The following is a 25,403-nucleotide window of genomic DNA, read 5'->3' on the forward strand; positions in this document are numbered from 1 at the left end:
CGAAGACTTACAGCTCAATAACAGGTCACATATGCACAACATGACGTACTGCACCGCCCCACGGAAATCAGAGAAAGTTCAGAACTGCGTTGTAATTAGGGAGATTCCCTAATAGACTTGAAGAAAGCTGAACATTGAGTCAGAGGAAACGCCCAGGTGCAACTAGGAAACAAAGGCACTCACTTTGTTCTTTGACTTTCAAATTTCCTTCAGAGTCAGTGATAATTACTGAGAACACACCACAGGTAATCTCATTATCCCTGAGAGCATGGTTCCTCTGAAGTCACTGGAAATGGTGAACACCCCTGCGGAGATGCTGTTCCCCAGGAAGTGGTCCAGGTTCCTGGAGCTCTAGCCACAGTGTGGTGAGTACACAGACTTTGTGTATGTTTTGGTTCAAATCCACCCTATTCAATCTACACTCTTGAGTGAACAGAATCAAACTCACAGCCTGAGTGGAACATTGAAGGTTTTCTCCATGAGTGCTGGGAAACTCAGCAGTGCTTCAGCATTGTGCCCAGGCCAGTTTTAAACAGGCAATCCACCAGATAAAATCACACAAGAACAGACTGTGCCTCCTCCTCCCTCATCAGCTGAGGACATGCATGCTGACAGCCAGTGTTTGTTCTGTGTGCCCAGGAATGACCATGAACCTGACACAGAACTGAAATAAACTCATATATACAGATGCACGAACCACGAGGACTCACTCTTCTTGCTGCCTTGCAGAAGCTTCTGCGTACCTGCTGCCATCTTTGTGTGCACCTGCAGAGTTCTTACACTGGTGCTTCAGAGCCTCACTGGCCAATTGTGTACCTGCTACTTTCTCGTCCTATGAGTTTGGCCTCAAACACTGGTGAATCAATAAAACTGAGAAAATATGCCATGGCTTAGAAGATCTTTGTTTTAGGGTTTATTGTTTGTTTTTTGTTGTTGTTTTTGTTGTTTTGTTTTGTTTTTTGGTTAGGCTTTTGTTTGTTTGTTTGAATGTCAAAATCCCATGATGAGATTTACATGGGCCTGGAATCTTTAATCCTCTTGCTTTATCCTGAGTTCTGAGATGACAGGCACATACTGCCTAGTAATTAGCTACGTGGTCATCTAGATATATAGAGACAATTATGTTGCTGTGCTTATTTCTCTCTCTCTCTCTCTCTCTCTCTCTCTCTCTCTCTCTCTCTCTCTCTCTGTGTGTGTGTGTGTGTGTGTGTGTAATATCACTAGAGGTAGTGGGAGACTCCTCAGGTGGCATGAGCTTGCCTTAAACTCAGGAACCTGTCTTTGCCTTCTAAGGATATAGGACTATAGGTACATACTACCACATGGGGTGGTCTGGCAATTTGGCAGGTAGTTTTGTATGATGGAATAGTCATATTTCCTACAGGATATCACTCTAAACTGCTCATAGTCAGATGGTCCCTCTCCTTCATGTCCTGTCTCTACACCAGCCCTACACTGCCTCTACACAAGCATTGTCTTGCCTTGTGCAGAAGCCTTGTAGAGGCATATTTTCCCCACAGGTTGGGAGGAGCTAAGGTGGAGGAGGAAGGAGAGAGAGAAAGAGGAGAAGTAAGGAAAGGAAGAGGAGAAGCTAGGGGAGAGAGGACTAGAGAGAGGGGAGCATGGCAGCGGATGTTCGAGTGCAGTCAATGGTAGTTGATATACCTAGGTTGGGTATCGGGTTTCACCTCTAATTGTGTGGGCATCTTGTATTGAGCATTACCAAATATATAAAGCTATTGGTTAATTTTTAAGCCTCATTTAAGTCTCATTTCTACCAGGTACTGCATGGATGATGAGTTGGTCTGGGCTCAGCCCAGCCTTGTGGAGACAGCATGGAAGATTGGCAGAGCCATCTTCTATGCTGCCATTAGTGGCCAGCAGGCCTTGTCTAGTTGGGAAGATGGCGGCAGATTAAGAACAAACCAGATAGGGTGCCGCCATTTTAAATATCTCCCACAACAAAGCCTGATGTTCTTTCTGTCTGGTATGAACTAAGGGAGCAGAGTAGAGGTCATCTCTGCTCTTCTCTGACCTGTGCACTTTAGTGAACATCTACAGACAATTTACCATGGGGCAGACCTCGAGAGGGCCATTGGCTGACCTGATAGTGCCCAGTGCACCCCACAATAGGAAACTCTTGATGTGTGAACATATTTGTCTGTTCTTCAGGGTCATGACTCCTGAAGGACCATCAGCTGGCTGGTAAACAAGGTTCACTTGCCCTGAGAAGGGATGTTATGTACAGCAGAAAAAAAAACCACCAAATGGAGGCACTCATAACCTCTGGTCTAGGAAAGAAGGATCCTCAACATATCTGAGTGGGCATTACACCTGAAAATGCTCTTATATGGCTGCTTAGGTACAGGCCTGTATGTGAGCTCTGAGAGATACCTAGACTTTCTGGGTAGAATATGAACAGCTGAGTTCCTGAGATTTTGCAAAACTTCCTCATTTAAAGCTGCTACTAGCTTGGCTAGTAAACAAGCCATGCATGTTCTTGCAGGCAGGATGTGTTCCAACATTTTATCAGCTCTTCTCTCTACTTAGACGTAGTTCAGTGGCTCCTGGGTGCAGCATGACTCGGTGACTCTGAAGGACACTTTACACAGACTGACAGTCATTCATTCTCCTTCATGATCACAGACCTTGCTAACAAAGGATGAAAGGACTATGTAGGAATCTCCTCCTTTCACTCATAGTTTGTAAAACAAACCAGTCAACCTGCTACTAACACCCATGTTGGGCATGACAGAAACACTCCACTGAAGGCTACTTAGTTCTCTATCTCTTACTGTTATTTAAATAGTTTATACAATATAATATACATTCTGTATAATATCAGTAAGCAGGCACATGGGTCTTCGAAGTGGTTATGTGTCCATCCACAGTGCTCCAGAATACCCTGAGTTCAATCCACATTCAGACCTGTCATTCCATCAGGAGGGAGCCGGCAAGCAAGTTCCTGATGAAAGCTTATTTTTCTTGTTATTTTAAACAATTTCCAAAACAAACACACTGTGAAAGTCTATCCAGTGAGAGTTCCACCCAGCTGATGGGTCTAGAAGTCTTTCCCTCTCTTTTTATATATCATGAAACACAGGATTGACAGCTGCCAGGCAAATTTTAAGGTCTTCTTACACACAGCGACAGCTATCTTTATAGAGACTACACAGTTAGTTTAAAGACCAAGCCCAGACACTAGATTCCCTTGACCTTCTAAGCTAAGACACACTTGGCAACAACAGAGTTTGAAGGTTAATTTTCTAACATTGACATTTTGTAGCTGAGAAAATGTAAAGGCCATTATTTTCGGTGAATGGACTTTCTTGAAAGTCGTTTAGAAATAAAGAAAACTTTTATTAGATTGTTGATTGAAGTTTTGTTAGCACATTTCCCTTAGTCTGATAGACCAACCTGTGCTTCATCTGTTTGATAGCTTGATTATGTGTGATGTCTATATGATATGTGAATGGATGGATAGATGGACAGACAGACAGACAGACAGACAGACAGGTGGATGAATGGTTGAATGGATGAACTAGTGGATGGGTTGCTGAGTGGGTTTTACTAACCTGAACCTACCATAGGAAGGAAGGTCTCCTTTTTTCCCTTATAATGATGACTTATGGGTTCCATTGCATCAGTACTACATGCTGAGGCCTCCTAGCAGGCCCTGCTGTCAAGTCTCCTGTGAGCTATCTCTTGTAATATCTGCAGCCACAGGACTGCAGACTATTCATTGCACGGGCTGTAAGGTGTAGAGCTGGTGACTGCAGAGGAAGAAACCACATAGGCTTCTGAAAGGTTCCAGGTCTCACATTGCCCTTCACTGGGAGGCTTGAGAGGGGCTGAGCTACTTTCTCCCTCTGGAGTCATGGTAGCATTTCATATAGGTGAGTTGCTTAGCCAGTATAGGAAATGTTAATCCCTTCAGCCAAAGCACGGTCTTCAGTCATGAGAGGGAACCATTGCTTTCCCACAATGCAAGGGCTTATCCCTGCTGCTGCCTGTTTAGTCTAAAGTCAGGACTATGGCAGTGTGACACACTGTCCCAATTTTGTGGTACTCTTTGAAGGGAAACATGAGTATTTGGTCCCAAGATCAGCCCCTTGCAATCTTCTAATTGTCTAGAAGAGCACTGATGACAGAGCCTGCACTCCAGCGTGGGAAGAAGGATTTGCAGCGCTCAGCGTTTTCTTCTCTACCTTCCTTGGATGACATGGAGCATCACGGGCAAACTGCATTGCTGCTGGCACAGGGGCACAGGCTGTAGGTGTAAATGCTACCTATTTATTGAAGTGTTCTTCCAATTTTTGGGTCCCCCGCTGAAGGCACTGTTTTAGAGGTACCCATCTATTCCAGGCAGAATCCCTGGTGTTCATCTATTAGGCTACAGAAGCAATCCAGGGAGGTGAGACACCTCTGTATTATCACACACCGTTGAGACATAAGGTCAAGGCTGGGGACAAATAGCCAAGACACTGAATGACAACTTCTAAAAGACTGCAAACTTAAAGACTTCCTCCTGCTTAAAGGGTAACATGACAGGGCACAGTCCAGGGAGAAGGGGGTATGAGGTCCATACAAAGTTCTGTTATCTCCCCAGGAGACTCTGATGAACAGTCAGATGACAGTGCCCATAGCTGTGCCTCAGTCACTGTCCCAAACAAACACACCAGTGAAGACAGAGGACTGATTCTTGAAAGATGAGGTCCATAAAGCCCAATCACAGCCTCAGGCTCTCAGTGGCCTGGACCGCCTGGGTAGACTCAGGACTTTGTGCAGCCTTTCTCAGCCCAAGGCTCTTCGGTGCTCATCCAGGAACTGGCTAACCTCCAAGGACTCAGCACCACCACTCCTCAGCCTTGTTCATCCCATTTTTCCCACCTGAATAGATGCTGTGGGGCAAAGCAGTTATTCATCAGCCAGCCCGGGACAGCCATGATTAGTTATAAAATCATAACTGTGGTCGCTGTATGTCTGCTGGCATAATTACATCAGCATGCTAATGTCGTTTTAATGGTCTCTAATGATGTAATAAGAAATAATGGGATTTATTTGACAGCTACATAACCATTAACAAAACATATTAAGCATAACTAGCACTTCCATAAAAATGCAGATGATATCGGCAAGCACCAGCCCACGTGTCCTGTATTTCCCATCTCTGAGACAATGAATGGCTCTGTGGATGAGTTCTTAGATGAGGCAATAACCAAGGCAGGTCGTGCTAGCCATGAGTCCACCCTCCTGAGACACTTCTGAGGTCTAGTCGATGTCTAAGTTAGTCCACGAACATGCATCCAACGCTGTTGGGCCAGAAGGTTAAGGCATTGAGATACAGCTCTCGTGCATTCCAAAGAGAAGAGTTAGGAACACCTGCATGCACACATGCAGCAAACAAATAATAATGAAATGACTAGGTGGAACAGACTGCTGGGCAGGACTGGAGAAGACTCTTGGAACCAGCTGGGACCTATGTTCAGCTGGAAGTGGCATTAGGACACAGAAGAAGAGGAGAAACCAGCAAAGACCACAGGAGACCTGAATTCTAGTGTTCTACCTTTGAAAGGCAGGGTGTATAATGGTTCTACTCCTAGAAAGAAGGAACACAAGTTTTCTGAGCAGGAAGGAGGACTGGTTAGTAAAATTCACAAAGAAGTCAGTTGAGGAAGCTCAGGGGTTCCCCTCAGAGAGGCTGAGCCACCCCTGTGTTGGATGCAGGAAGGGTCTAAGCCTCTTACACTCCTCAGAAACACCAGAGTCGGTTGGGGATTCTCTGGCTCTCCTGAAGTCTGAGCAAGGAGAAGTGTTGGATATTTTCAAGATTATGATATTCACAAGTCAGTGATTCAGTGTAAAAAACTGAGCAGAACAGCAGGGAACAGCACCTGTGTGGTAGCATGCTAGCGCCCACCACTGGAACTTTGAACGTGCCAGGTCTGTCCAGGGTTTTCTACCTCCTACTCCCTTCTTTTACCTGGACTCCTTGTCATCTCTCCTACCCTGCCACAAATTGTATGGGACCCTTTGATGGTTGCAACCCACCCCTCTCTTTGCTGTGCTGTCCTTGCACTGAAGGACCCGAGTATGAAAGCTCTTGGCCCATCTGTAGACACTGTTTTATGTTGAGTAAGTAAGTGTATACATAGCAATGCAATGAGCATCCCAAAGTACAGGGAGAATATCTGTTTAGGTGTCTTTATGGAATATTCTGGTACCATATAACTTGAGGCCTCCTCTTAGATGTCCCTTACAATCGATAGTCAGTAGTTGGATCTGAGGCAAGGGCAATGTAGAAACATGCAATCAATCGATAGCCCCTAGGACAAGGCTGGGCCACAGTAGACACTATAATCCATCCTTGGTATATAGCCTGAAAGAACCACGGCCTGTGTAATATGAATAGATGCACCTGTCCAATACATGTGTGAACAGGGACTCAGGCTAGCCTCTGCTTCAGTCCTTATATTCCATTTTACACATCCCAGTCTGTCTGGATGGCATGCTTCACTTACCATGTACCCTGCCCACTAACAGTATCAGCAGAGCAGGTGTTCATCCACACACAGCACCTTATCCAGCATCCATACGATTTTCAAGGCATGGACACCCAGTGGCTCTCACCAATGGGACAAGAATCTTGTCTGGGCTGTGGCTAAAAGTCCAGTGCACAGCCTTTTAAGACAATGTCAAACCCATGTCCACGAAGACAGTGAGGCCGCTGTGGCATCTCTAGGGGTTATTCTTAGAGTCTGAAACCTGCTCCAGAGTCAAAGCAGTGCCAGCTGCAGTGGCACCAGGAAGCTGGCCTCTACCACACCATTGCCAATCTTGTAATTAAATGTAGATTTCAGCTGTATTTAAATAAGCTCTGAAAGCCCAGGGGAATTCTCCTTTCATTTCTGTTCTAAACAGCTCTTCTCTGATATAATTAACAACCCCAGGCATGCGGCTCACAAAACAATTTATGAGCCTTATACAACGTGAGGCAAGCAAGCACAAGACAGCAGGCCTGAAGTCCAGTACTTACTTGACATCTGCAAAGAAGCCAGAAGGTACTCCGAGGATGTGGGCAACTTCATCCATCAGCTGCTTCCCCTTCTCTGGACTTAGAGGGCTGGAGAAGAGGGAGAGGAATACCATTACTAACGAACACCAAGTCTTAGGGGAGACTCTCAGATCTTGGGTACCTTTTGCTATCAAACTTTGTGAGTCCTGGGGACTCATTTTTCTCCAACATGTGCCCTGATCCAAGGTCCTGTTGTACTTCCTGCTTTGGGGTGGTGACTATTGGTCCCCAATAGTACTCAGCTCTGATAGAAGATGTTTCTCCCTCCTAGGGGGTACTCTAATACTCTGACTGATCCCCTTGTTCTGGGATCTGTTCCACAGTGTGCTGTTTCTCTATGCATTCCAGCTCTGGAAGGGTTCTCAACCCCTGGCCCATTTGGGAGCTGCTGCCACTGGATGCTTGCCCCACGGTGGGAAATGCTTCTTGACACATGTCCTGCTTTGGGGTAACTACACCCCATCTGTTGTACAAACACAAGCACAAGCACAAGCTACTCTGAAGTAGCTGTTGCTCCCAGACAGACATCTGATTCTCAAGGGAAGGGGATACTTCTGTCCAATTCAGGCCACCACCAACAATGCACTCTGCTTGGGTGTCTTCCCACAGACAAACCCCAGCTATGGGGGAGAAGTTGCTAACCTTCTTGCACCCCTCTTGAACTTCCCAACTCTCTCTCTCTCTCTCTCTCTCTCTCTCTCTCTCTCTCTCTCTCTCTCCTTTCTGTGTGGGATGCTCTCCGATGCAAGCCCTGCTTAGGGGCCTGCTGTGCTCTTCCATGGCTTATGCTGGGACTTCTGCTCCAGGGACCAGGTGATTCCTCAGGCGTGATGAATCACCTGATTTCCCAGCAATCAGGCAGACAATACGGTGCAAATGGAATTGTTAGGAAGTGTAATGGGCCTGTGATGCTGCCACAGGCTCATCTCAGCCTTCAATAAAAATATAATAAAGAGGTTGGGGGGGGGGCGGGGAGGAAAGGAGAGAGAGGAGAGTGAACAGGGAGCAGAGGCCGAAAATCAGATTGCTGAGTGGCGTCAAGCACACAAAGGAAGCAGCCATGTTACAGACTCGTTTCTAAAGTGAATTATAATGCCAGGAGAAGGGCATTTAAACACCACAGGCCAGTCACACACATGCCATGTGAGCAGGCTTCAATGGTAAGTAGAGATGTACATAATAGTGGCTGCCACTGCAGGAGAATGCTGGGGCTGCAGGCTCCCCAGCAGGCTTTCATAGGGAGAACAGCTTGATTATGAAGCTGGAAGCAAGAACCCAGTGGGCCTGGAAATTCTCAGAACCAACTGTGGGCTCCAGAATTCTGTCTCACAGATCACAGCTGCCTGTGAAAGCCTCTTAGTACCACTTCAGTGAAGTCTTAATTCATATTGGTAGAGCAGAAAAAAAGGCTTTTGGCCAGAGGAGCCTCTGCTGCATTTTCACCCAGCAGACACAGAAGGGATAGGATGACACTCTCTGCTGCCTGGGATTCACGTTCACATGCAAAGATACATAACAGAGGCAGCCAGAAAACAAGCCATATCACTACAAATGTGATGATGTCATCCCCACATCCACTCACTGATGTCCTAACCCCCATGTCATGTGACTATCTGGAAACAGTCCCACATATTTAATTTGTTAAGATGAGTCCCCAGTGTCATTTAGGAAGGGAGAAAAGACAGAGACTGGGGAACATTATGGAGACTTAGAGAAAAAGCTACTATAGTCAAGGTGCATCTAAGAGTACCAGAAGCTGGATAGCAGACTGGGGACTGATCCTCTCTTAACCTAGCAGGGAAAAGGACCAGTCTGCCACTTCATCTTGGACTTTCAGTTTCCAGCACCATGGAGCAAGAAGGCCTGTCATTCAAGCCTACATACAGTCTGTGGTATTTTGTTACGGAGGAAGAAGGGAAATGTGGAGTTGTGTTGAGAAGAGACAGAGGAACTATTTTGGAAGGAGCTAGATAAAGTCTTTTCCCAAAGGCCATAGCACAGCCACATGGCATTGGATAGGGAGAAAGTCGGGGTCAGAGGACAGGTGACAAGGAAGGTAAGTCAGACCATTCAGACCATTAGGGGCCAAGCATGAGCCTGCCAGGATGAACTCAGGTAAGACAGGTATCATGTGGACTTCTTTAAGGACAGAGTGGGGCTTGAGATGCAGGGGCCATACAGGTAGTGATGACAACCAAGAGGTGAGATTTGGGGCTTGCAGGATTTCAAGGTTATGCTGAGTAATCCACTGGTTAACCAAAAACATGGAAGTGGAGAAGCCACAGGAATTTCAAGCCATGTACTGAGGAGCCAGTACCTATGAATCTGGAGACTGTTAACCAGGTAGTCACTAAAGGTCAGCTGAGGGAGGGTTGCTGAAGCTGCAGAGTTCAGGTTCCTTAAACTCTGAAGAGTTTAAGAAAGCAGGAGGAGAAGGAATCAAGCAGCCACAGAGACAAGAGTGAGCCTGATGCCAGGGATGAGAGCGGGAGCATCCATGAGGTTATCGATGAGTTAAGTAGATCTATGACACAGGCAGTCTGTCTGGAGGCTGCACTATGGAGAGGAGAAGGGAGAGCAGAAAGGAACTCAGAAGTTCTGTCTGGTCAGAGGGGTGTATGTTTAAGCTGAGAATTCTCTGCTTGCTGCCAGAAGTATTTTACTGAGATGCAGATGGATAGGTCGGTGTCTTTCGTGAGGGACAGGGACAACTTGTTTTGGTGAAAGACAAACTGGAGCTGAAAAGCCAGCTACTACCTATCCACTAAATAGTCTTTGAGACTACAGGATCTAATGTTCAGACCACATAAGTCCTTGGGGTACCTGGATCCTTGGAAAGTTAGTAGTAGGGGGAGCTTAAGGCCACCATGGTATTAGTTATAGATAAACAGAGACAGGTGGTAACTGTCTGTGCCGAGAAGTTTGCAAATAGAAGACTATGATAGCTGAGTAGGTGCTGCAGGGCCGCAGCAAACTCCCACATTCAATTCAGCTGTACTTACGACCATGATCAATGTGAGGACCCAGAAAGAGCTGATCATCCTAGACCACATATTCTTCTGTGTACACCAATGTATGATATCTCCCTTCGTATACCAACACATGTTCCAGGAACCACACCCACACTTCCTTACATACTAACACACAACACAGATAAATGTAGAGGGAATCTTTTGTGCAATATATGGAAGCTTCAGCTGCCAATAAAAGGCTCTTTACCTATGAGCTTAGGCAGGAGGTAGAATTTCTGGTATAGAGAGAGGATTTCTGGGACAGAGTTGGAGGCACAGGAGAGATTTGCCTAGAATTCTGAGGAAGAGAGTCACATGAACTCTAAGGAGAGGTAACAAACCATGAGGCACTCATGGAATGAAACAAGTAGGTAATTGAGTTATGAACTAGTTGGGGATTGGGCCTAAGCTGTTGGCCTAAGCATTTATTTATATATAATTCAGTCTCAGGGTCATTATTTCGAGGAACTTGGGTGTAGGTAGAAAGTCCTTGGCTACAGATATATAAACACACCTTCCATGCACATCAAGATACTTCTCAAGCAAGAATAAATGCCTCTATAAATGCATATCAAGCTGGACACACTCATGGGCCCATGCTTCAAGGGAGAGTGGACTATTACACAAATGTTCACATCCTATCATGGACACTAGTCTCAAGTGCACTTCTACTATCACAAATACCAAGAAGAGGCAGCACCCTCAGGCCAAGAAGAACCATGGCCATAATATCTATCCTGGGACGCTCAGGGGTGCTTTCCTCCTGGCCCCTAATGACCCCTCTTTAGTGATGCCTCACATCTAGTGGCCCAGCTTTCCCTCTGTCCACAGGCATCTGGCCATCTCTGTCATAGTTAGAATTTGCATTATTGTGATAAAACACCATGATCAAAAGCATCTTGTGGAGGAAGGGGTTTTATTTTGTTCATCTTTCCAAGAAACAGTCCTCCCTGAGAGAGGTCAAGGTAGAAGCTCAAACAGGGCAGGAACTTGGGGGCAGGAGTTGATTTAAAGGATATGGAGAAGAACTGCTTACTTAAGTCCCTGGGACCACCAACCCAGGGGTGGAGGCACTCACCGTGATCTGGGCCCTCCCACACCAATTACCTATCAAAAGATACAACACCGTCTTGCCCATGGGCCAGTCTGGCCAGGAAAGTTCTCAGCTGAGGTTTGCACTTCCCAGACGACTATAGTTTGTGTCAAATTGACATTAAAAACAGCCATCAACAATTGATCCCTTGTCAACCCGACACATACATGTGAAACCACAAGCTTTCTTTCTTGTTCATTCTCAAGATCTCACATCAATGTCAATATCACAAAATAAAGCTTTCCAAGTTTTAAAAGTCCCATCGTTGTTTTTTTTAAATCACTTAAAAAACAAAGCCTCTCTAAAATCATCTTTCTCTAAAATATACAAAGTCTCTTAAAAATTTCAAAGACTTTCAGCTGTAGACTCCTGTAAGATCAAAATAAGTTAGATTCTCTCCTCACTCCAGGAGGTAAGAATCACTGCCCTGTTACCCAGATCCAAGCAAACCCAAAGTCCGACAGTGAAATCTCAGTGTCAGATTTACAGGACCTGTGATCTTCTGTGTTACTAAGGGCTTGCCATAGTATATGCAGCTTGTCTCCTAGGCTCAGGCTCGCTTCATTCCACAGATGCAGCTGTCCTTGGTGGTCAGCACATGCTACTGGCATCTTCCAGATGCTTAGGATCTCTGCATCTGGGCTACACTTTCACCAATAGCCTTCTGGGGGCTCTCTTCAGGAATTCTGACTCTTGTCACATGCCAAGCCTCAACCTCTCTCCAAGACCACTTCAGTCCTTCAACTGCAACTGAAGTCACACTTTTGCCAGTGTCCTCTTACAGTGCCTCTTTAGTGGCTCATGCTACACAAGTGTCAAGCCCAGCTGCTCTCCTTGGTCCCTTCATGCCTTCAAAACAAGCACCACTTAGATAACTCTTACACCACCAAGTTCTCCTATCAGCATAAGGCTCCCTGTAGACCACAGTTTCTGTGTTCTGACTCTAAGGAACATCCCCCCAAAGAATTCATCTCAGTGATAGATACTAGTCCTGTCTTTTTCTGTTTTTCTTCTTATTTATCTGTTTATTTATTCACTTTACATCCTGACTACAGACCCCTTCCTCTCCTCCCAGTTCTACCCTCATGAGCCCCTACCCCGCTGCTCCTTCTACTTCTCCTCAGAGAAGGAGAAGCCTACCATGGGTACCACTCCACTCTGGCACATCAAGTCACAGCAGGACTAAGCACATCCTCTCCCACTAAGGCCAGACAAGGAAGCCCAGCTAGGGGAAGGGGATTCAAAGTCTCTTACTAATCACAGCTAATTGTTCAGATCCAGTTGACAAGAACCACAAATTCTTAAATATCACATACTGACTCTAATAGAGACATTGCTCCCCTCTGAAACTTCAGAAACCAGAATTCCACTGTCTGCACCTCTTTTAATATTCCTATTTTCCAAGTTCCCATGGAGCATCCCATTAAACTACGGCCACTCAATGACTTTTTCAGCTTAAAGTTCTAAAGTCCTTCCATACTCCTCTCCAAAGCATCGTGGTCAAGTCTGACACATCAATACCCTACTCCTAGTACCAATTTCTATCTTAGTTGGGGATTCTATTGCTATGATAAGACACCATGACCTAAATCAACTTGGGGAAGGAAGGGTTTATTTTTCTTATACTTCCACATACCAGTCCATTATTAGGGGAAGTTAGGGCATGAACCTGAAGGCAGAAGCTGCTGCAGAGACTAAGGAGGAAACAGCTTATTGGCTTGCCCAACCTAATTTCTTAAAACACAAAGACTACCAGCCCAGGGATGGTACCACTCACAGTGATACCAGCTAGGCCTTCACACATTAAGTCATTAATCAAGAAAATGGTCTATAGGCTTGCCCACAGGCCACATGGTGGGGAAATTTTCTTACTTGAGGTTCTTGCTTCCCAGTGACTCTAGCTTGTGTCAAGGTGACACAAAACTAACTAGCACACTGTCCCTGGCAGACCTCCTCGGGTCCTCTTTGCCTGTCACCCATCATTTATCTACTGATCACAGCCCACCTGGCCCTGATATCTCTCATTTACCTAAAACTCAGCCTACACCTTGATGGAACCCCCTTGGATGATCACTCCAATGATCTCCTAGGTCCGCATGTCAGCTTAGACCTCAAACTTATAGAAAGTAAGGGACATTTATTTATTCATTTTTTTTTTAATTTTGGCTTTTTAAATTTTAGCTTCAATGTTTCCACAATGACTTGATTTGACTTTGCGGTTTTGTGTCGACCTACTTCGAGTAATTTCATTTCTAGATGGTTTTCCACCAAAGAGTGAGAATGGGCCCCAACCCCATATTCCTCACGACTATGTCAGCCCTATAAAGGAAAGATGGCCGTTATCATTTACAGAAAAACTAGTTGGTAGCGCCTTGAGGATGAAGTTCACCAAAGCAAATCCTTTGTCTCCACAGTCAGACATCCCCAGTCACACTAACTACAAGGCAGGGCAAGTTGACCCTTGCCTGATCTGCAGGCAGGACGTGCTTCCTTCAATACCTTTGGGCAGATTATGCTCAAATGAGCACGAAGATACCTCTACTATATTTTAAAATGTGCAGCCATCAACTGTCGTTTCTTGGTCAGAACTCCCTGAGGAAGCTACTGGAGTTAATCTGGAAAATCAATGGGAGAATTTGGCAGAGCAATTCAGGCTGTCTGTGTATGTATGGCAGCTGCCACCCTGCCCTCCTGGAGGAGAGCAGTCACTGACACTTGCTGTTAGCTGGGTTTACAGATGGGCTTACACACACACACACACACACACACACACACACGCACGCACGCACACACACACACACACAAAGTAGCAAGGGTTTCAGAGATAAACATGAGGTCTAACTCTTCTGGTCTGAATAGGAGCACAGCACACTTTAAATTCTTTTACTGCTACTATTCAACCATAACAGTAAGAGACACTGCTTCCTGGTATCTACCAAATGAGCAAAACCAGAAGAATCCAGAGTGCTCATGGCCATGTTTCCACAGGCAAACTTTTTGCAATGGCAGTAAGCACTCAGAGCATGGTTCATGGACTTTCACACAAACACAGCTTAAAGAGTCCCACCCAAGTCAGCATGGACATCCATGCAAACACTCCATCACCTGGAACACAGAATATGGGCTATCATGTAAATCCCATAAGCATACTCCAATTCAGCGTTGAGTATAACCTCGCTCACAAATGAAATACGTGTGATCACATATAAATATAGCTCATAGGCTCCCACCCAGCATCACAACACCCCAAATAAGAATCTGGATGCACAATAAGCACAAATGAGAATGGCATGTGACCAAAGGGGCCACGGCATGACACTGTTAAAACAGAGATTAGCAGGCTGGAAAGATGGCTCAATGATTAAGAGCTCTTGCGACTCTTACAGCGGACTAGGGTTCAGTTCCCAGACCTTAATTCCAGTTCCAGGGAATCCCATGCTCTCTTCTGACCCCTAGGGGCACCAGGTGTGCACACCATGTGCTTACATACATGGAGGCAAAACACACACTCATAAACCTTTCTTCCAAACAGAGAATGACAAAGATAACTTCTGGATCAGAAATGTTAAGAGCAGAGGAAACTTCTGGAAGGCCGTCTGTGAGAGGCTGCTGAGCTCAGACGCCATGCACAGCCTTTCACAGCACGTGTCCACAGCACTGTTACCAACTGGTTTAGTTTCTAATTTTATTTTATTTTGAGATGAGTTTTTGCTATGCTGTCTACTATGTGTCTGATCATAGCCCTGAGCAAGAGCTGGGACTACAATTAAGCCTCACCACACTCAGAAGCTCAGCTTTGTTTTATTTTATTTGTGAAACAGGATCTCACTATGTACTCTTGGCTAACATAAAACTCTCTAGATAAACTAGGTAGTCCTCAGACTAAGAGAAGCCACCCCTGTCTCTTAACTGCTAGGATTAAAGAAAGGCATGGACCACACTCAGTCTAACCTGTTTTAAAGAGGTGAAAATAAAGGCTTAAAGAAATTAAATTCCTCATCAAAGATCATCACACCAGTATACTGACTAAAATCAGAGAAGGCATCCATGAAAGCTGCAGGAAGCCGGCATTACAGGCAGCTTCAGAGGAACAGGGCTGGCCACAGGCCACTGCCTTCTGTGTATGCCTCGACTCTACAAAGCAGGAGATTCAGTACTTGCAGTTTCTCATGTTATTGTCTCCTACTTCCAATCCAGGTGAAGTCGTGTGGGGGACGTAATGCACCAGACATCACATCTGTCATTAAGGATAGCCCTTTACACACCTGACCATGGACATCTCATTACTTGAAAATTCACCAAAATTTAGGAACCCAAAGGGTGGCCATTTTCCTCACCACAGTGACAAAATAGCCAACAAAACCAATGCAAGCAAGGAGGAGTCTGCTCAGGCCCAGAGTTGGAAAACAGGCTCTCATGGTGGCAGCCGGTCACGTCACACCACAGTCGAGAAGCAGAGGGAGAGAATCATAGATGATGCTCAGCTTGCTTCCTCAGTTTACCCAGCCCAGGAGCCCAGCTATGCGTGTCTCAAAACACATGTGAGTCCCAGGTTCCATTTCACATAGCTCTGATTTTCATGCACATGTGCATAGATAAACATCATACACAGACACAAAGGCACAAATACATGTTGTACACGCGTATACTCACGAACACGTGAGAACACACAGCAATGCACGTGAATAACACACACTAAGGCGTATGTGACATGCTCCCTGTGTCTACTAAAACTACATTTTGTTAATATGCACAGTCCTCTTCCCACAGGCTGACTTTGTAGAGAGACCTTCTCATCAACATCTCCAGAGATTCCTGTGAGGCAGCCGAGCCCTCTCCTGCTTCCCTCTACCTCACCATGCTCTTATTCTCCCATGGGAACAGTGCAGGTGGCCCTGCAGTTCCTTCTGACCTCACTAAAACTCTCAATGCTAGTCAATGACATTTCAGAATGAAACACCAAGTGCATGCCAGTAATGTCAGCTGAGGTGAGTGTGAGAGCTTGAACTGTGACAGTAAGTCCAAAGCATGCCTGTAAGAAGAACAGCAACTTTAGAGCTGTACACAGACACTGTAAGAAGAAGAAAGGATGCTGAGATCTTGTGGGGTTGGTTCAGAGAAGCAGGGCTCACATGGCTGCCAGAGACTGTGTGAAGTCCAGTTGTGCTGTGTGCCTTGTAGGGTACTGTGTCACTCTACAGACATTTGTAAAGACTCAGACATGCTGAGTCTTTGTCTTTGGTCATTTTGACTTAAATCTTTGTCCATCTGATCCTTTGAATCTATAATCCTGCCCATTCACAGGGCATGACCTCTGTGCTTCAAATACAAAGTTTGTCTAAATCACTCCCAGGTGAGTGAGTGTGGACCTTTTTGGAAGGAACCATCTCTCAATATAGCCACTATGAGACTGTCCTTCTCCAGACACCATGAATGCTCTGGGTTACTTATTTCTTCACACCAATGGGATGAAGCAAGACTACATGAACGTACAGCCTGATAAAGCCTGTCTACAGTCCACTGACAAAGCAGCCAGTAAGACAAGAGCTATCTCAAGGCAGAGGTGAAGCGAGAGCCTGTGATCATGGCTTGGTCCCAGAATTTCCATGGGAAGTGGAGATTTTCTTCTATCTGCTTCTCGTATTTCCACGGCCATATGTCACCGTCCAGTCTGCTGGAGCAGCTCTGTGTCCTGGGCCCATGAGACGCTCCAATACAAGTCAATGTGTATGAACTGTGTGGCTCACCTTCTCTTCCCAACTTCCCTGTTCTCCTAATCATGCGTTTTCCTTCCGAAGTAGAATACTGGATCCACAGCCCTTTTCCAGCTGAACGTAATTATAGGGCAAGGGGGACATCTATCCACATTTACCTATTTAGAAGGTGGTTTCTTCTTCCTAGGGAAGTAACCCCCTCCTCAGCTCCACTCTTGTTCCCATCAGTAATTCCCTCCTGCAGCCCCAACACTATTTGACCTGACACCATCCTGAGGTACTGCAGGTGCTGTCCCACCTTTAGATCCCATGAAACAACTTTGTAAAAGTGATTAAGGGGGGGGGGTGGCAAAGGATTGCTCTGTCCACCAGGGTGGAGCCGACTGAGCCTTTTTCTCTACTGTGGCAGTGATGAAGGGAGGAGTCAGAATTCACTTCCTTCTTCAGACAGGACATCCAGATTTACAAATGTCCCTGCTTCTAAAAGAACCCTGTACAACTGTTGAGATTTCACAGATGATTTGAGTGTTTGCTGAAACCTGCTCCAGATAATGCCAACTTACTAGTTAATCTGACAGAGGGGCAAGATCACAATGGTAGTGAATCCCATTTCCAGGGCCAGTGCTGGCAACAGCAGAGACACCCAGCAGGACTGCAGGACCCTTGCTAGCACCAGAACCCACCAAAGACAAGGCAGGACAGAGAGCCAGAGAGCAAGCATGATGGTCTTTCTGTGGCAACTGTTCTGACTAGCCTCAAAGGCATGGCCAACTGGGGACAAAGGAGGTGCCAATACAAAAACTCAGCATAGTAATACTGCGTTTTCTTCTGTACTAAGGCCTCCAGCAGAGTAAATGACTTGTTCTGACAGATCCCGACTTGTCAGAGGTGCCAAGGCTTCATGGAGACTAAGTCCCTTACAGCCCAACCCTTCATTTTGAGGATGGCTTTGATTCAGGCCATCACAGAACATGTCAAAACTCTGAAGGGATTGTGCCTTTCTTTATGGAGGTCAGGGTCACCACTTGTTGCCATATGTAGGAGCCTAAAATGAGAATGTTTTCACAAAGATGCCTGTCTGTCACCTACAGTGCAACTGAGGCCAGGGCCCAGGGCAGAGTGGTGGCTACCTGAGACCTTTCATCCTTGAGTATGGGACATACTACCTGTGTCAGATTGTACAACACTTAGGATACTGATGTCCTGAAGTAAGGGGAGATCCCAAGTGATAATGAATGCTCTCTCTCTCTCTCTCTCTCTCTCTCTCTCTCTCTCTCTCATACACACACACACACACACACACACACAGAGTGTACAACACACAGGGTAGAGCACATGCAAAGCATGAGGCCCCACATAATACACACATACCATACAACTCATGACATATCACAGTATATGATACCATACTTAACATACACAAATCACACAACATATTATGCATACATAAAACATGAGACATACACAATCTAGCATATAATACATAGATAACACCCAAGGCAGCACATAACACAAATCCTACACACACACACACACACACACACACACACACACCATATATATATATGTACATATATATGATTATATGATACAGGAATATCGATAGAGCTAGATAGATATAGATATATAGATATACATACAGACCAGTGGTTCCCAGGGAAGTGAATACCTATATATGGGGTATTTGAGTTTATGAGTGATTCATTGTTGAATACTTTGCATGTTTAGTATCCTATAGGAGTTCCCAACATGTAGAGATGCATCCTACATCCCCTGCAGGGTACATTCTAAACACCTTATGCATTCTCTGTATGGGAGGAGATGGATGCTCTAGCACCTGTCAGAGAGTGAGAAACGAACAAGCCAGCATGGTGTATGTCTGAGCAAGGATGGAGAATGGGAGTTCTGCTTTATGGAAAGGAAGAGGCAGAGAAGTGCAGGGAATGTGGGGCAGGGTGAGCCTGAAGTGGCAGCTGCCATGACTCATTCACAATTGTAAGAGGGAGGCTTGGCAATGGCTGAAAATAGTCTTGAGTCTTAATTTGGTTTTAGTAACAGTCTGTTTTGAGCTTAAAATAAACCTTTTTCTGCCAACTAGCAGTTGACTGTCACTAATAAATGTTGATGTTTTCAGCAACAATACATGGACAGTAAAAACCGCACAGGGGAATGCTGTAACACACCACAGGGGAATTAATGTCTACTTTGAGCTTTACCCCAGGGCAGTCAGCAGTAAGAGTGACAGGTTTCATGGTGAAGCAAGAACACCTGAGCTTTCATTCCTGTGCACATGCTTTTGCACGCATGTGCACACATATGCACACATACCTATACCCAGACATACATGTTCAAACGAGGACTCATGCTTGTGTCTATACATCTACATGCATGTGTGCTCAGACACATGTGTGTACATGCCTTTTTCCCTTTGAAAAATTGCTTCCATGACATGAAGAAATGCCACATTCTCATGAAACATGACACCAACATCAGGTTCATTAGCAAGGGGGCCCAACCACTGTTGACTCTCTGGTACTGGTGTTTGAGTTCTTTCTCTTGTTAAATTCAGATCAGAGTGAAAGCACAGAGAGTGTCCTGTAGCCATAAGGAATATTTTCCCTCTAGTTGGTCTACTTGGACTATTTGTTGGGAAATAAGTAAAGCATTTTGAGTTTCAACAAGCAAGGAGCTTGTTTGTCAAAAGCTGAATCTTAAGGACATCAAGTCTTGCTCTGTACTTGCTTTTGATTGTCCCTGAGTGTGGGCATTCCCTGGAGAGAGTGACCTGGGAAAGATCTTGCTACCCTACCCATGGATGTCCTCTGCAGATGCTTGTGAACAGCAGGGATACAGGGTAGTCAAGAGAAGCAGACAAGATCCATGTAGCTTGGCATGGTTACTGGCTTCAAAACATGGCCCTGAAGTTCATGCTAAGTTCAAAAGCCAAGGAGGGCGCTTCTAGCTGAGCAGCCTCCTGCACACACCTTGACCCATTTTTACACTTCTGTGAGGCACTGCCACCCTCCAGGGTCTTGGGGTCCCAGAGGACAGAAGGCAGAGCCTCCACTCACTTGTTTCCAGTGAGGATGTATCCCTGCTGTTCCTCTTCGGAAGGCTGCACTTCCAGCTGTAGGCCTCCACTATCAGGAGGTCCCTGTGCTGGCAACTTGAGGCTTTGTTCATCCTCCCACACCTCTGGAGCTTGGTTTTGGAATTGGTCCTCAAGTTTCTTGGGCTGGGGCTCTGAGTTCTGCTTCATTTCAAATAGGTCTTTGGAGTAAGTCCGGCTCCTCACATGTTCCACCCCAGCAGTCTCCTCTTCTGAAGACAAGACCTCCTCAGGCTGCTCTGACTTCTTCATCTCTGATCTGGAGGACTTTTCCAGAAGGGGAGCTTCAGGTAATAGAGGAGACCTATGGTCCTTCAAGATGTCCCCAAGCTGAAAACTCAGACGGTTGACCTAACAAAGAAGAGAAGAAACACCCACAAGATGACATGTAAGAAGGGACTGCCAATACACAGTTCAGAGGTAAAGGCATATGGCAGAATGACAGTAGGTTGCTCTGCAGGCAAGTATGCAAGAAAGGAGGGCAGTATCTGTGCAGAACGATATCTAGAGGAGACACCGGTCAAGGTGTCAGAGTCACTTCATGGTGGTCTCTCCTGCTCCTCCACCCTCCCTCACACACCTTCCTGGGGGATTCTGTATGTGATGTACATCTCAGCATCTCTAGTTTTAAAGATGATCCACTTGGTGCCTAGACCCCTCTAGGAGCAACGAATACCTAACAACCGTCACAAATCTTAGTCATTCTTTACCTCTGCTGACCTCTCCCACATACAAAGACATAGTAAGAGATATGTCATATGTGTGAATCCAGTCTTTAAATAAATTCTGGGAGTTTGTGACCATCCATACTCCCTTTTCACAGACAGAGAAATCATGGTAGAAGCTAACCTTGGACTGAGCCCATTGTGGCAACATGTACTCATTCTAGTGACATTCTGATGCAGGTAAAGATGACACTTCCCAGCCTGAAGCACTCACTGGCATCTTCAGAAGGATGCTGGGATTGTGACTCATGGTTATGAACCCAGCATTGTTTGTTCCACACAAGCCTCATCTCATCGTCTGGCCTCTGTTTCATATACTCAGCCTTAGAGAATCTGGGCATCACGTGATCACGGTGGGGGTCAGCAGTTCCAGATTTTGAAACAGCATCTAACCCTTGTCAAAGGTGATGTTTCCATGAGGACCAGGCCTCCAAGGTGTCACTCATAATATGTACAGAAGCAAAAGCCCTTATCACCCTAGTGGAGTAGTTTTACCTGTGAAGTCATATTTCTGATTTTATATTAGACAGGAACTGGCGGTGTGATTTCTTTTAAAACTTACTTCACCAAATATGTATATTTAAGAAATAAATAGTTGTGAGGGAAATCACTCCCTCTTGGCTAGAATTTGTAAGTTTTCCTTTTGAATTTCTGAATGCACTAGTTTGATGAAGACATTTACTTCAGTTTTGATTTGCGACAATACAAGACAGTTGGTTAGCCAGTGGGGGTTTTTGAAAGACAGGGGATAATGATCTCTCACCTGGGGGGAATCTCGTGTGGGCGAAAGGTGTCACTAAATAAAGAGAGCTCGGAGAATCCAACACTCAAAGCAATAGAGAAGTCAGCACAACACACTGGGAAGAGAAGAACCAAAGTGCAACCAGGGCACAAGGAGGCCATGGTAGAGGCAAGAAGGCCGTGGGTAGACTTTGAGTTTCACCAAGCTCAGGTCCAGGGTGAATTCTGAGATCACAACCATAAGGACTGTGGACTCTGGGTGGCATGCATTCCACTCCCCAAATCAGAAACTGTTTTCTGACCCACTTTATCTCTCCTTCACCACTCAGATGGAAGCCCCACTGTGGCTGTGACTTCAATTTGCTGGCACTCCCTGCTGGCATTCGTTAGGCACCAATCCATAAGCAAGGGAAATGATATAAGCAGGTTTTATAGAACCACATGGCATCGCTGCCACCTGAGCAGAGTTTCTGCTTCCTTAAGACTTATGTTAGAGATCACAGTATTCAAGCAAGACCCCTCCTCAAATCTAATAAAGCTACTGAGTACTGCTGACGTGCAGTATGTAAGTGTTGGCTGATTGAGCCCTTTCATAAAGCTGAGGCCTTTCTTAAATCCTTGACCACCTCTGTGATGGAGTAGCCTGCAACTGTGTGCCTCCACAAGGCACCAGGGAAGCTGGGGCAATTCCAGGTGCTCTGGGGTTTGTGTTTCTCAGCCAGAGGGCCTCAGAAGAAGTATGCAAGACTTGGCAGGTCTACCAAATGGGCCTGTGATGTTCTTATGGGAGAGAAATTCTGAGAATACTAGTTCTCCCTTTTGAATTCACCGTAGTTTAATGTCTCTTTATAATGGCAAATTATTCATTTATAATCTGAAAACAGATGTTATTTTATACCGAGGTCTATACAGTTGTATGTACACTCTTCAGTTTCCTCAAATTTGAATTTGAGGATTCTGAGGATTTCCCCCATACTCTTCCAGCAGCTAGGAAATTGTATTTTATAAATATAAAGGTGATGGATAACAGTATGATTTTAGGTCGATACGATGTCATCTTACCTCCTTGTACACTGGGTCATCCACCTCTGATAGTCTGTGATCTGTAAAAGACAGAAGCATGTTATCCAGGTCCCTAAAAAATGTCCACACAGTGTCCCAGTGCATGACATGGTGGCCGTACAGAGTCCTCACATGCACACAAAGTGGGGCAGCATAACCGCATTTCTAGCACAGAGTCCCTCTATAAACTGCAGAGCAGAGGAGGGGTTTGCTAAGCAGACTTAGATATGATATGGTATCACTTGCAGGCAACTCTCCCAGCTTCACAGACAGACCTGCCAGCACCCTCAGCGACTGCCATAGCTCAGAGGACCCCATACCTCACCACGACTAATAGTTATCAAAACAGACAAGTCTACCCAAGTGACTTCATATTTAAGATCATGTGGGCTGTTACTCTGGCCAACGGGATGCTGCTCTATTTTTCTTTCTATTGTGAGAAACCAGCAGGGCCAAAGGCAACTGGGGAAAGAGTTTATTTCAGACGTAGTTTACCGTCCATCGTTGAGGAAGTCATGGCAGAAAGTCTAGGTGGGATCTGACACAGGGATCACAGAGGAACACTGCTTTACAGGGTTGTTAATCATACTTGCTCAGCTAGCTTTCTGATACAACCCCAAACACCTGTCAAAGGGCAGCGCCACCCACAGTAGGCTGCACCCCTCCACATCAATCGAGAAGATACCCTTCAGACTTGTATGCAGGCCAATCTCATGGAGGCATTTTTTTCCCTCAGTTGTGGTTCCCTCTTCCCAGATGACGCCAACTTGTGTCAAGTTGAGGGAAGAAAACACTAACCAGAACAGATTTCCAAGGGTGTGTGATTCAGGGAACATCCCTCAATCCACAGGGGTCTCTAGCTCTTCCTATGTTTGGTTCCCCCTTTGACACTGGTGACTTGCCTCAGTTTCAGTCCACAGAGGAGGGGACTGTACCTCCCATCTGGCTTTCAACAAGATTTTGTATGCCTACCATGTTCAGAGCTCAGAGCCTAGAGGCCTGCCTGCCTTGAGCAGCCACTTCAGATAAGGCGGGGCATGATGCTTTCTGCTGCCCCAAGTAGCCAAAGAAGTAGATGCAGGCAGTTGAATGAACACTTTTCAGTTTATTGTTCAAATATTTGACAGGGCATACTGGCACGACCCAAACAAAGGCCCTCTCCATCACTCCTAGGTTTTCCTATTTCTGAACCTCAGCACGCAGGAATCAAACCTCCTCCCTGAGAGCAATTTGCCATTCAACGCAATTGCTTGGGTAAGTTTACTCTGTTAAGAAAGCTTTTAGAGGCAAAAGTTCAAACAGATAAAAATCCTTAATACTGATCCATCTCTCCAGAAGAAAGAATACATTTATGGCCTGGTGAGTAGGACTCTCCCCTCTCCACATCTCCCTCCTCTTCCTGTGGTCTTACCACCTCCCTAGATTCCCTCTCCACAGCTCCTTCTCCTCTGCATGGCATGGTCTCACTCCTTCTCCAGGGCCCCTCTTCCTCCAGTCCCTCACTCTGGCTATTTCCCCTTCCTGTGGACACCCAGCTGCAAAGGACCCTAGGAGTAGGAGGTCACCTTGAAGCATTGCCTCTGGGGCATCTGCCTGCTCTCTTGGCTGTCCCTCAGCCCCTTTCCCATGGCTTTCTTGGCTTCCCTCTGCAGGATCACTTGGTATGGCTCCAGCAACTGAGTCTTCCTTCTCCTCCAACCTCAGGGCACCCAGGCGGTCCACGTCAGCCTGCTGCTGCAGATCCTTCAGGAGACTCCGTAGGAGTGTGTCTATGGGCACAGACAAAGTCAGAGCTGATGAGCTGGACAGCGTAAGAAGTAGCCTGGTTTGGGGGAAGAAGGACTTCTCTGTGTTTAGCTGGACATAGTACCTACAGAAGAAAAAAAGGACTTACTGAGTGCCCAGGGAAGGATAGGGGAGACCTCACCAACAACTACAGGTTCAACTAGGGAAGAGCTCACATCTCATGGGGGCGGGGGGTTTCAGGTTGGCAACAAACTATAATATCAACAAGAATAAGCTGTATCTGCCTCTCCTAGAACAGAGAGCAATTACAGGATGAAGGGAGACTTTGGTTTATACGCTGACTGTCTCACTCCACCTAATTGCTCAGATGCCGCCAAGAAGGATAGCTGTCATACTTCTTGAAGCTATGGAGACAAGCTTCAGCCAGGCACCTGAGCAGTGTGATGATGTTTCCTGCATAGATGCAGAGCCTGGTTGTCTCTGTGTTGAGTGTGAAGCAAGCTCAGAAGGCAGGTTCCCCACACAGCCAGCCAAACCTTTACTGGGAATGAGTATACACACACAGGGGCTCAGGAACTGTCACTGCCTGGGCCTAGAATCTTCTAAGCTAGAGCCAGGGGAAGGTGGCACAGGACACACACCACTATCGAAGGCCCCTAGCCTCTACCATTTGACAGCTCTAGCTAACATCTATTTAAGGTATCTATGGCAGGGAACGAACTGTAAGACAGGAAGGTGATGCTTTTAAAAGACCCTTTACATACGAGTCATGTTTGAAAATGAATATTCACCACAATTCCATATTCCCCAGCACCACAAATAATCCTCTGATTATGTGAGAAAGGACAAGGCCCCGTGGTGAGAGAGGTGTGAGATCTATGGATGGGGAGACAACTTACTTCAACACAGACCTAGACTCTGGGTCCATCTTATGTGTCTGTTTTGGGCTTTGTATTCAACTAACAGTGGCTTTTACAATGAGAAACAACCATATGAACATTGTATGAGACACAGCATGTGCTTCTCTATGGATGTCTCTCATCCCTTCTCTTCCTACCTCCTTCTCTCTTCCCTACCCTTCCCCCTTCCTTCTCTTTTTCTCTCACATCCTTTTCTCCCTGCTTTGA

The 25,403-nt window shown here is 45.8% G+C and overlaps 1 protein-coding gene across 1 annotated transcript in view; it reads right to left on the minus strand.

Annotated features, from left to right (window-relative positions):
* Ptprn2 (protein tyrosine phosphatase receptor type N2) overlaps positions 1-25,403 on the minus strand; it is a 747,342-nt gene that overhangs the window by 385,522 nt on the left and 336,417 nt on the right. Inside the window, exons 7-10 of the mRNA XM_076920936.1 lie at positions 24,096-24,299; positions 22,531-22,571; positions 19,965-20,353; positions 7,037-7,123 (exon numbers count right to left, since the gene is read on the minus strand). Of these exons, the coding sequence (XP_076777051.1) occupies positions 7,037-7,123; positions 19,965-20,353; positions 22,531-22,571; positions 24,096-24,299 (721 nt within the window). The remainder of the gene's footprint in view (positions 1-7,036; positions 7,124-19,964; positions 20,354-22,530; positions 22,572-24,095; positions 24,300-25,403) is intronic.

Source organism: Arvicanthis niloticus, chromosome 23 (assembly GCF_011762505.2).
Source record: "Arvicanthis niloticus isolate mArvNil1 chromosome 23, mArvNil1.pat.X, whole genome shotgun sequence".
NCBI classification, from domain to species: domain Eukaryota; kingdom Metazoa; phylum Chordata; class Mammalia; order Rodentia; family Muridae; genus Arvicanthis; species Arvicanthis niloticus.